At 42.7% G+C, this 11643-nt stretch overlaps 2 protein-coding genes across 3 annotated transcripts; one reads left to right on the top strand and one right to left on the bottom strand.

Annotated features, from left to right (window-relative positions):
• The first annotated feature begins 284 nt into the window (after nt 1-284).
• Nucleotides 285-5493, top strand: LOC133492480 (ADP-ribosylation factor-like protein 5B). Of its 2 annotated transcripts, none has more exons than XM_061804715.1 (6): nt 285-709; nt 2080-2140; nt 2619-2766; nt 4005-4088; nt 4169-4320; nt 4798-5493. In XM_061804715.1, exons 1-6 carry the CDS (start codon nt 664-666, stop codon nt 4844-4846), a joined length of 540 nt encoding a protein of 179 aa, XP_061660699.1. In that variant the 5' UTR covers nt 285-663; the 3' UTR covers nt 4847-5493. The 2 variants fall into 2 exon arrangements, with proteins under 2 accessions (XP_061660699.1, XP_061660700.1); XM_061804716.1 differs by lacking the exon at nt 285-709 and adding an exon at nt 1938-1994.
• Nucleotides 5494-5875: 382 nt separating this feature from the next.
• On the bottom strand, nt 5876-11019 carry maf1b (MAF1 homolog, negative regulator of RNA polymerase III b). Its single transcript, XM_061804713.1, has 8 exons — nt 10439-11019; nt 9705-9795; nt 7220-7351; nt 6975-7137; nt 6780-6901; nt 6567-6686; nt 6396-6500; nt 5876-6324 (listed from the first exon to the last, which is right to left on the bottom strand). Exons 2-8 carry the CDS (start codon nt 9785-9787, stop codon nt 6300-6302), a joined length of 750 nt encoding a protein of 249 aa, XP_061660697.1. The 5' UTR covers nt 9788-9795; nt 10439-11019; the 3' UTR covers nt 5876-6299.
• Nucleotides 11020-11643: the final 624 nt, after the last annotated feature.

The raw sequence follows: 11643 nt of genomic DNA, 5'->3' as shown, positions 1-11643 counted from the left end.
TTTAAAAACATTATGTCATGATTTGTGAATGAGTGTTTTTTTCTTTTAAAGGGGAAAAAAATCTGAAGGCGTCCTTGCGTGAGGGTGACGTAGACGAAGTTGTTCAATAATCGGTTTCGCTTCTTCGGAGCATTTTATTTATTTTTATGTTTCTCCCATCAAGAGTATAAACATATTTTCAGTGACCATATATCTATCTAAAAGTTTTAGTTAGTTTAGGGAAAAAATGTGAACGTGTCGTTGTGTGATGACGTCACATCAATCCCTTTTTTTTTTTTTTTTCTTCTCCATTTTTCTTTCTCTGCAGGCTGCAGTCGAAGCTGAAGGGCGAGCGGTGTCGGTCATCCCGCTCGATGTGCAGCCTGGCGCACAGTTCTCTTGGCACCGAACCGGCTCCGTCAACCCCGTCCTCCCCGAATCTTTCGTCGCAGCCCAGCATATTTTTTTTCCATGCAAAGCGGACCGGTGTTCACCTGGGGCCCGTTTCGGGAGGTGGAAAAACAAAAAAAAAGTCGCCGTAAGCTCGTAGCTTAGCTCGGACGCCGTGTGGACTTCCAGCCTGGTACCGAAGCGACGGATGTGAGGAACAAAGAACGGACGGACCGACGGACATCGCCGTCACTCTTTCTTTTTCTTTTTTTTTTTCTTTTTTTTTTTTAAACAATGGGCCTTATATTCGCCAAACTGTGGAGCTTCTTCTGTAACCAAGGTGAAAACAATTTCATTTCTTTTTGTTTTTCTTTCTTTTCAAATCAAACTCCGGCTAGCTCAGTCGCGTGAATGCCTTCGGACGACTTCGTGTTTCGTTGTTTTGCGAAAGTTGGCAATTTGGCACCCAAACTACTCATTTTAAAACTCCTGCGCCAATGTTCCTAATTTGGATAGATATGGAAAAAAATACATTGAGAAATCAACTTCGAGAGAGTCTAATCAAAAATGTTTTTTTTTCGTTTTTTTTTTTTTTACCGTGAGAAAAAAAGTCCTGCCTTTGTCAGCATTTTTTCTCATGGCAAATGTCTTCTTAGTCTATTATTTTTTTTAGAGAAGAAAACATACTTTTGCCTCGAAATCATTTTATTTTTAAATCGTAGCTTTTTGTTAGAAAAAAAATATTCAAATATTTATTTTTAGAAAACTTTATCATTTGACTGTGATTTAGTTTTAGGAGAGAAACAATGTTATAAGGGAAAATATGTTATTAGAAACTTATTCTTGAAAACAAAAACGTGTTTCCAATGACGTCACCACAGTCTTGAGATCAATCGGATAAGTTAACGATTAAAAAAAAAAACTTGACTCTTCACCTGTCACTTTTGTTCTATGACCTCTGTGACACAAGATGGCGTAATTGGAAACCTGTACATTGTATGGTAATTAAATCGGTGGACTATTATTGATTATTCCTATTTAACGCCCATGTGGGTGAACTATTTGTTATAGGTGAGCAATTTTAAGAAGTGCAACTTTTATGTGTCAAAGTTCAGCAGTTTCACACAAACCTACAGTGAAAGATTGTGGTGGATTGTTTTTATTTTTTTAGCAGCTAGTGCTAACACAAAACCTCCAGATTTTTGTAAGAAATTAGAAAGGGAAAAAAAAAACAAAACAATGACAGAATCAGAACTTTATTTGGGGTTACATGTGGTCCTTTTTCATGGTGGAAGTTTTTGGGGAGCTAAGATGTTGAGAGCAAGTTTAAATTCTGTATACGACTTAGTTAATAAAAGGGTGTGCACACTTTTGCAAACTTTTTTTATACACTACTAATAGTTATAATACTAATAGTTTAATACTACTTCCCTACTACTTTTATTCCGTTTTTGGTTGAAGCGCTTTTGAAATTTTTTTTTTTGGTCACTAAAACGTTTGAAGTGTTTTGTAGACTTTTTTTTTTTTTTAAACCCGCTGCTGTTGTGTTGCAAAGCTGCAGGAAGTCATATACAAGATCCTTTTTGTCAGAATTGGAAGGCTGTGATCATGCTTCCTTCCTGGGGGTGAGGGTGGGGGGGGGTCAATGTCAGCGTTGCTACTGTTGCAATCAGCATATGAACCGTACAAATCTTTTTTTCTTTCTGGCAGAGCACAAGGTGATCATCGTCGGCCTGGACAACGCCGGCAAGACCACCATCCTGTACCAGTTGTAAGGACTTTTCTACTTTTATCAATGTTGTTTATACTAAAAACATCAAAACTGTAAAATCAGATTAATTTAAAAAAAATCTTGAAAATACACTAAACAGCAAATAAATTGGACCTAGTGTACATTACTACTGTAATAATAATAATAATATTGTGGTCCCTTGCCTACTGCACTAGTGTCAAACTCAAGGCCCCGCGAAGCCACATCTAGCGTGTCAATTTCTGATTCTTGTAAAAATCTGCACCAAAATTTCACATTTTCACACATAAATGATAAGTTGAGATATTACAAACCATTTTTGTGTTCCCAAAACTAGTTCATAAATTGATGCTGTAATTAGATGATTAAATATTTTTGTTCCAGTCGTAACGGCCCCCTGAGGGAAGTCAGGACCACAATGTGGCCTGCGAGAAAAATGAGTTTGACCCCCCCCCCCACTACGACAGTCCATGTCCCTAATGATGTGTTCTTTGGGCAGCCTGATGAAGGAGGTGGTCCACACGTCGCCCACCATCGGCAGCAACGTGGAGGAGATCGTGGTGAAGAACACGCACTTCCTCATGTGGGACATTGGCGGCCAGGAGTCGCTCCGGGCCTCCTGGAACACGTACTACTCCAATACGGAGGTACAAGGACACGCGTGGGAAGGGGAGGGGAGGGAGGGCAGATGGCGCGTTTGTTCACGGAGGGGGCGAGCGCGGTTCAAAGGTCAAGCGTTCACAAAGAGGCCCCCGGCCTCGCGAGTGCCGGCGTACTTTTCCATCTCCGAGTGGAGTTCTTTCGCTTGTCGCCACTGATCTAAAAAAAAAAAAAATGGAGTGGATAGCGCATACGCATCGATTGGTTGGAGCCAGTTTGCCGCCATCAACGTGTGGAGGACACGGTTTACAGGTTGGATTATGACGGGGTTTTTTTTTTTTTTTTGTTCCTCAAAGTTTGGCATGTGGGATAAAAACTGGTCGTGTTATCTTAAGACATTTTTTCTGTTCTGGTAACATGAAGGATTTTTAATTTGACTTGGTAAGCCAAAAAAGGCGAAGTGCAAAGGAAAGACATAGAACACCGTGACTAGCGAGAAACCTTGGATATTACCGAGGGCCCGATTTCAGTGACGTTATCTTTTCCCAAAATACGCCGTGAAGCACTATTATCATAACGGGAAAGAATTGAGCATTTTTTGTCATAAAAACATTCAATTTTTAAGTCAATCACTTTGATATATTTTTGGAAATAATGACTCAATGGGAAAATACATGCTAAACGCTAAAAGTTCATTTGTTGTGTCTGCTACGTCCTATTTCAGACAGAAAATTTCAACTTGTTTCCTCGCATTTGAAAATCAAATTCAATTTGCAGAGTTCTGTATTATGAAATTCATCAAAAATTTCATAGTGTTTTCTTGCTTATCCACTGAAGTTTGAGAAAATATTGACATCAGCCTATAAACGTGAAGCAGTGAACAACAACAACCGTGAACAAAACTTTGTTCAAGTCAATGAAGCTCATTAGAAAATAAAAATAAAAAAATCTTTACCTACAAACTTTAACAGTATCAAAGTAAATCTTTCTAACTTACCGGTGGAGTGATTTCTCAGTCACGCTGCACATGGTTGTTGTGGGAGTATCAAGATGGCAGATGGCGACTTCAGTTTTGTTGGCCAACGAGCCATCCAGTCTTTTTTTTTTTTTTTTTTAGATCAGTGGTTGTCACCAACTAATATACGATGTTTGTGGTGTGAATTATTGCCCATAAATAACACCGTAAATGTTTTCTCTTCAAGAAGGTCAAAGAGTGCCGGGGTTTTGCGCTCGCTATGGCGACTGTTAGCATACGGCTGACGACTTTTGCGGTTGTTCTTTGCAGTTTGTCATCTTGGTGGTGGACAGCACAGACAGAGAGCGTCTGGTCATCTCCAAAGAGGAACTCTACCGGATGTTAGCTCACGAGGTTAGCCGTCGGGACACCCCCGCTAACCCCTCCCCATCCGATTGACCGGCGGCCCCCGTCGCCTTCCTCCCTCCCTCCAGGACCTGCGCAAAGCGGCCGTGCTGATCTTCGCCAACAAGCAGGACATGAAGGACTGCATGTCGGCGGCCGAGATCTCCAAGTACATGACGCTGAGCTCCATCAAGGACCACCCGTGGCACATCCAGTCCTGCTGCGCCCTCACCGGGGAAGGGTAAGAAAAATAACGTCGCGGCCTTGACGCAAGGGGCGGGGAAAATACATCTTTTCAAAAAAATTCACGAGGAGAGAAGGGTTTTGGTTTTTGCAAGCAATATTGATTTTGTATAGCGAAGGGAAAAGCTACAGACACAAGTTCATATCTTGAATGTAAACACCGCTGTGCTTTCAAGTAAAAACAACTTTACAAGAAAAATACTTTATGTAGTAACATCTTAATTGTGACGGAAACATCTTGAGGCCGATTTTCAAGATGAAAATATTCAGGAGTATAAAATTTGCTTTTATGTTGGCTAATTTGGAGTTTTAAAAAGTGTATTTACAAAGGGTTAGTCTTCCAACAAAAATAGACTTATGGGTAAAAAAAAAAAAGTTTGAGGTAGCTTTACAAGCAAAAATGCACCTTTTTTTTTGTTCCCCGAAAGAAGAAAAATACTTGTTTTATGAGCTAATTTTTGCATTTTTGTTCCAGCTTATGTCAAGGCCTAGAGTGGATGACGTCACAGGCTGGACTCAGATAGCCCCCCCCCCCCCACCCCCATCTTCATGGACTTCTGAGGGCGAACCCATCTTTTTCTCACTTTGAGGAAAAACAAACCCGACGGCACGACCACGTCGACAAGCGAGTTTTTGTGCCATGACTTTTGCACGCCGGTGTCCATTTAAGGGAAGTCTTTTTCATTTCTACTGATGAGTTCAAGGACATAAAAAAAAAAAAAAATGACCCCCCCCCCACATTTTCTTTTTTGTCACACGTAAGCTACTTTGCAGTTGGTGGTTTGGCTCCACGAGCAAAAATGTGCTTAATTCTAGTTTTCCTTCTTTTTATCCCCTCCTCGTCTCCCCTCTTGGACAAACTGTTCTTTTTTTTATGACAGTATTTTAAATTCCACTATTTAATGTCATCCTTTCTCAGTGTTTAGCCAGAGGATCTCCCCCCCCACCCCTCAGATAAATGGTGCTCTTGCATGTGCGCAAGTTTGTAAAAACTCCAACAGGGGGTGGGGGGGGGCCCACACACAGTACTTGGGCCGCGTCCTACCTAGTCAGTCAAAAATACTTGAGCCGAAGCCTTAAGCGCAGTCTTGTGTCTCTGTAAGATTCAATCAAGATGTCTTCTCAAAAGGAGCTCGTGTTACATTTATGACAATTAAATATTTTTGAGTCATGGCTGTCTTAGTCACTGTCACCTAAAACGGGGGAGAATTTTTATTTTATTTTTTTAACTCTAAGTTCAAGGTTTACTATAATTTCCGGCCTATAAGACGCGACTTTTCACACATGGTGGTGCGGTTTTTCTAACAGCCACAAGGGGGGCACGCGAGGGGAAAAGGTAAGTGTGAGACCGGTGGAATATATCTGCCAAGGAAGTGACTTTTACCGGTCCGGCCCTGTTAGTGCGGCGGTATGTTCTTTTTTTTAACCCGCCCAGTTAGCATGGCAGCATTAGCGTTAAACTCTTTGTAATCGTCATTTGGGAAAAGAAAATGCTCTCAGCTAGGGAAAAAAAGGCTTTTTTTTTAGCTAAATGAATGCTAATCTCACCAAAAAAAAAAAAAAAAGTTTATTCACATCAGGAATATATTATAGCACAGGAAAGAAAGTACAGATACAGTCATTTAGCTTGGTTGTACTCTACAATCATGTTTGCATGGAGAAGTGCACAAAAACGTAGAAAACGAGAATATTGGACACAAAAAAAGGAAATGTTTGACATTACAATAGATTATGAGCTTTTGTTAATGAGAGTGAAGAGAAACAGCATTTTTTTTTTTTTTTAAAGAGTTCAAAACAGTAACGACATACAAGCTCCCGACCAGGAGATTGTTTTTTTTTCCTTATTTTTGGACCGAGTCTCAAGTGCATGTTCAATAAAAACAAACTCTAAAACATGCATTTACGTCCTACAAAAAGTGTGAAAATGGCTTTGGGTGGAAAACACGACCGCGGGGTGTAGTGGGAGGGGGTGAAGGCTCACACGCAAACAACTCTGGGATGCCTGCAAAGACAATCGGCGATGGTGACTATTGTCAAGGTGGCGCACGCGCTAAACGCAGGAAGTGAACTAACCTGTCCTCCGAGAAGCCGTCCAGCTCATCCTCCTCGTCGCGGTCGTCCAGCTCCATGTCCAGCTCGTCGCTATCCAGGCCGTCTCCGCCGCAGCCGCTCAGGACGCTGCCGGCGGCGACAAAAAGTGAGGAGGGGGAAGAAGAGTGGCCGGGGCGGGCAAAATGTGCTTACCTGACGTAGCGGCACGTGAGGAAGACGATCCTCTTCAGCTTCTTGTTGTAGAAGAAGTAGTTGAAGGACCACAGGCTGCCTTCCTCGCCGAAAGGATCGGAGTCCAAATCAGGATTGTAGCTGGACAACACATTGGGGGGAGCAATTAGCCTTTTTTTTTTTTTAAAAGGCTTCATGCTATTAACACCCTGGATTGGTTGCGTCGGCTGTCACCTGTAAATGTCGCAAGCGGGCAGGTTGATCTCCTGGTCGATGGCGTTCCACAACTCGGGGCCCAGAGAGTTGAATCCTTCCCCCACGGCCGAGAACAAGCTGCTGTTGACCGCGTTGGCCACCTGAGCACGACCCCGACAACCGCAAACGTTTACCCCGCGGAAACGGCAGGAGGGGGGGGCGCGACCGACTGACCCAGTTGAGACTCGGCTCCCGGCTGAACTCGTGGGCCCGCGCCGCGCTGAAGTCGTAGTCCGGGCGGAAGGACTCGTTGAGCGTGGTGATGAGGTAGAAGATGGTCTTCCTGCAACACTTGTCGCTCAGAGGGCTCTCCGCGTCCTCGCTGCTCTTGGCCAGCCTGAACGGAGGGAGACATTTTGTGATGTGGGCGGCGCGGTGCGGCGTAACATCGTCAGGGGGTGGGAGCGATGCCAACTGACAGCTCGGGACTGGCGGCGCTGGCGGACTGCGGCGGGGACAGAGCCTCCAGGATGTGCGGCTCGCCCTCCTGGCAGAACTGCTTGAACATGTGCTTGTCGTCGCCCGCCATCTTGCACGAGTAGCTCTCGATCCTGTCGGCGCACAAAAATACCTTTAGTTGAAAAATCCGTCCATTTTCTTTGCCGCTTATCCTCAGTAGCATCGTGGGGAGTGCTGGAGCCTATCCCAGCTGTCATCGGGCAGGAGGCGGTGTTACACCCTGAACTGGTCACCAGCCAATCGTAGGGCACAGAGACGAACAGCCGCACTCACAATCACACCTAGGGGCAATTTACGTACATATGTTTCTTTCGGATTGTCCCGTTAGGGGTCAAATACCTCGGGGCAATTTAGAGTGTCCAATTAATGATGAAAACTGGAGTGACCACCTGGAGAAAACCGGAGAATATGCAAACTCCACACAGGCGGGTCCGGGATTTGAACCAACCGTGAGGCGAATGCTTTACCGGCTGATCCATCATGCTGCCTTATGTGAAAATGTGGAAGAAAAAAAAAAAACACAAAAAAGTGCTTCCCAAAATACATTTGTTTGTAAAACCTGAATATCTCGTGTTTGCGTGGGCGTACCAAATGTTGCGGCCAACAGATTCATTTCAAAAGTGAGCACTATCGCAAAAAAATAAATAAACTTGCCAAAAGTGCAAGTGCGCTCGCTGCTTTGATGAGACGAGCTGCACGTCTCCAGCGTTCGACGCTTATCTCCCAAGAGCAAGTTGCGACACGCTGTCTTCTTTTTTTTTTTTTTTTTTTTCTTTTTCTTAAGGTCGGCGTCAGACGCTGTCGAAATGCGATACGTGTGCCGGTTACGCAAGTCAGCGCCGGCCGAGGGCCGCCGTGACTATTTTGGGGGAGTCGCCGGCAACTGAGCTGACTCCCCCCCCCCTCCACACAAACACAGCTGATGTCAACAAACAACCTATGCACGTCTGTACAGCGCATCACTACAAGCAAATATTCACCGACACGACATCATCATCCTCACATGTGCCGTCCTGAACTATGTCAGCTATGTGTGTGTATACATTATTGGAGATGTTATTTTCGTCTACCCATTTCCAATCGGGCATTTTGTACCCTTGCTAATCTGCTAAGGGGCCTAAATGTCAGCAAGCTTCTACTTAACCGTATGCACACTTAAAATAACCAGTTTGTGTGTGCACGTACGCTGTTGTTGTTGTAAATGATACGCAGCGGAATTGCAACTGCGGGCGTGTTGCGCGCTTATGTAAGCTAAACACACACACACACAGTTTGGCGTTAACTTTCCGTGTTGTGTTGATTGCGCAACAGCACAGAGCCGCTTGCTCTATTGGCCTCATTTTGTCGGTCACCGTGCGACGTCGCCGACGTTTCGCTTGGGTCACACGTCGGGCGGTTAATCCGTAAAATTCTGGTTGGTTTGTTAGCGCAGTCAGTCAATTTGCTCCCTTTAGCGGCGACTGTTCATAGGAGTGACGATTACTTCCTGCCCAGAAACAGACAGCACGAGGTGTACGCTTAGCACGTTCCAAGTTCATGTATCTAATCAATCAGGACGGTTTGTTTTTAAAGATTTATTTAGATACAGTTTCTCATTTAAGTACATTTTGAGTGAATTGTTATTGAAGTGGGCGGAAGTCAGCTTGTAAAGCGTTGGCCTCACAGTTCTGAAGACCCGGTTCGATCCCGGACCCGCCTGTGTGGAGTTTGCATATTCTCCCCGTGCCTGCGTGGGTGGGTTTTCTCCGAGTGGGGACTCCAGTTTCCTCCCACATCCCAAAAATTGGCATTAATCGTACACTCTAAATTGCCCATCGGTGTGATTGTGAGTGCAACTCTTGTATCGACATGCCCTGCAATTGGCTGCCAACCAATTCAGGGTGCACCCCACATCCTGCCCGTTGACAGCTGGAATAGGCTTACAGAACTCCCCACGACCCTTGTGAGGATGCGCGGCTAAGAAAATGGATGGATGTTATTGAAGTGGTATTATATATATATATATATATAAATATATATATATAATTTTTTTTCCCTATAAGCAAGAGGGAAATAAAATCAGGCCACATTGCATTACAGTCCTGATAGGAACTTGCCCATCTTTTATTTTGGCAGGAATTTATTCAATATCCAAAGCCCCAAACCTTTAAAAATATTTTTTTGATCGAATTTTTTTTTTTGTACTGGCTAACAGTTTACTACATATAGAGTCAATATTTTTCTATGGATGTCAACAATTATTTCAGATACTGCAAAGGAATATGAAATGAACAATGCATTTTCTATTGCTCTCGTTTTACTGTGCTCATTACAGCTTCCAAGATTTAAGTTGTAAAATATTTTCATAAATCTTACATGCCAATATCAATAACAGATTAATAATTTGCTTTTCAAGACAGCTAAGAACGTGTTTTTAAGTTGTTTTACGAAAAAAAGTGAACAAACCTGCCAAGGATACGGGACTCTCCCGTTTCAGCACACAGGCGGGAGCTGAGTGCTTCAAAATGGGAATTTTCCAGCAACTTCATCGCCTCCTCTGTGTGTGACAAAAACAAAACACAGTTCAGTATTTTGTCAAACCAACAATTATTAAAAATACCGCCATTTTTTTCCCCAAGACGAAATGATTGACATTTACAATTTAATGTAAAAGTTGCAAAGACAAAAAGCACAATGAAAACGTCACCTCTATGGTTGAAGTTTTAGCTATTTTTACAGAGAACATTTAAAAAAAAAATGTGCTCAATAACCCATGAAATGCAATTAAAACAAAACAATAAAAATATATAAAATGATGTCAACTGTACATTAAAAAGTGTTAACATCGTATAACCTGGAGATAGAATTGATAAAGAAAAATATAGACCAAAATAGTCTAAATTATCAATATCCTATAAATTTTAAAAGTGCTAAAACAAACTGAAAAGGTAAATCTTGACACCCCATCCCACCCAGCGATTTAAAAAAAAAAAAAAAAAGGAGTTAAAACTGAAAACATTTTGTCAGTATTTTGCTGGCAAAAAGTGGGCGTTTGCTCGCTTGTTTACACGGCGGAGGGAAAAGTGAGCGCAGCGCCATCTTGAGGCCCCATCTGCCAAGGGGAGCCATTTTGTGCCCTCCCCTCCCCCACACTCTTTCTCCCAGCTTCCTTTTTGTTCGCACATAAACGCCTCACTTACCGAGTCGATATTTCTTGTCGCGGAAGACAATTCAACCTTCCACAAAAAGTCGCTCGGCTCACTCTTGAGTCTTCTCGGCTCCGTTTTTTATGTGTGGCCTTTGCGGCTCAGGTCACCTCCAAACTGTTAGCAGCTAGCTCGGCTGGCTAATATTATTATTGTTGTTGTTGTGGTATTTTTCCCCCAGTCTTCTCGGTTCTTTTTTCACGAGCTTACAGTCGAGCAATTAGTGCGCGTTTAACCATCTTAAAGAAGCACTCGGTCGAGAATGCGCCACACTGAGGCCTTTTCGGTTTATAGAAAAACTACTCTTTCCGATTAAATGCGACGAGATTAAATCGAGGGACTGTTTGCGCACGTCGGGGTCCGTCTGCAGCGGCATCCCTTTCGATCTAATTGCACTAAAAAAAAGGCTTTTTTTTTTTAAAAGCGGGGGGATCAAGTCGCCGTTGTCCAAGCGACCGATCAGTCGGACGTAAAAATGGCGAGCCGAAGAATCCTGTAAAATAGGAAGCAGGAACAAAATAAATATGTCCTCCTGTCAACGATCACCACAATCGACCGTCTGATGATGGGGACTTGCCCCCTTTTTATTTATAAGAATCCCACTGACGTAGCTGCGATTGTGAATGGCTGCCGTATGTGTCAATCATAGCAGCAGCGCTCGCGATTGGTCGGAATCGTTCTTCGTAAAAGCCTCGTGATTCGGCCAAGTCATATGTCAATCACGGGAGGGTTACCGTGAATGGCCAAAAAAATCTCCCTCTTCGCTGTGAGCCACGCCCGATGTCTTCATTTGGAGAAATAGAAATAGAACAATGAAGATCCATTACATTATTATTTATTGCAGAACGCGATCGCACGACCATATATACAATACCAGTTACGAACCAAAAGAATATTTCCTCTCTCTTCCGATCTGTTTTCAGTACCCTTAAATTTCACAAATCTGTATGAAATTAAATTATTACTTTCATGAATGATACAGAATACAAAAATTCATGCCTACAAGTTTTTTTTGTATAATTCGTATATTTCTTGCATATATCGTATGTTTTTTTCCCATTTTCTGTATTTAAATGGAAATATGATTATATTTTATTTATATTATAACACAAATTTGTATATTATAATTATATCTCCAAATAGAAATATTTTCCCAAAAGTTTAAGAAAATGTTTCAAAGCTAAGACTAACACTTATTA

Source organism: Syngnathoides biaculeatus, chromosome 19 (assembly GCF_019802595.1).
Source record: "Syngnathoides biaculeatus isolate LvHL_M chromosome 19, ASM1980259v1, whole genome shotgun sequence".
In the NCBI taxonomy this organism is placed as follows: Eukaryota; Metazoa; Chordata; class Actinopteri; order Syngnathiformes; family Syngnathidae; genus Syngnathoides; species Syngnathoides biaculeatus.
Note: the sequence above shows the minus strand (reverse complement) of the source record. Positions and strands in the feature narration are given on the sequence as shown.

What these genes read in the sequence shown, in the direction of transcription:
- LOC133492480 (XM_061804715.1), top strand. Translation starts at nt 664, where the DNA reads ATGGGCCTTATATTCGCCAAACTGTGGAGCTTCTTCTGTAACCAAG. An exon ending in ACCGGATGTTAGCTCACGAG is followed by an intron (nt 4,089 to 4,168) that starts GTTAGCCGTCGG and finishes CCCTCCCTCCAG; the next exon opens with GACCTGCGCAAAGCGGCCGT. An exon ending in TGCGCCCTCACCGGGGAAGG is followed by an intron (nt 4,321 to 4,797) that starts GTAAGAAAAATA and finishes TTTTTGTTCCAG; the next exon opens with CTTATGTCAAGGCCTAGAGT.
- maf1b (XM_061804713.1), bottom strand. Translation starts at nt 9,787, where the DNA reads ATGAAGTTGCTGGAAAATTCCCATTTTGAAGCACTCAGCTCCCGCCTG. An exon ending in CCCGCTTGCGACATTTACAG is followed by an intron (nt 6,687 to 6,779) that starts GTGACAGCCGAC and finishes TGTGTTGTCCAG; the next exon opens with CTACAATCCTGATTTGGACT. An exon ending in GACGGCTTCTCGGAGGACAG is followed by an intron (nt 6,325 to 6,395) that starts GTTAGTTCACTT and finishes TTGTCTTTGCAG; the next exon opens with GCATCCCAGAGTTGTTTGCG.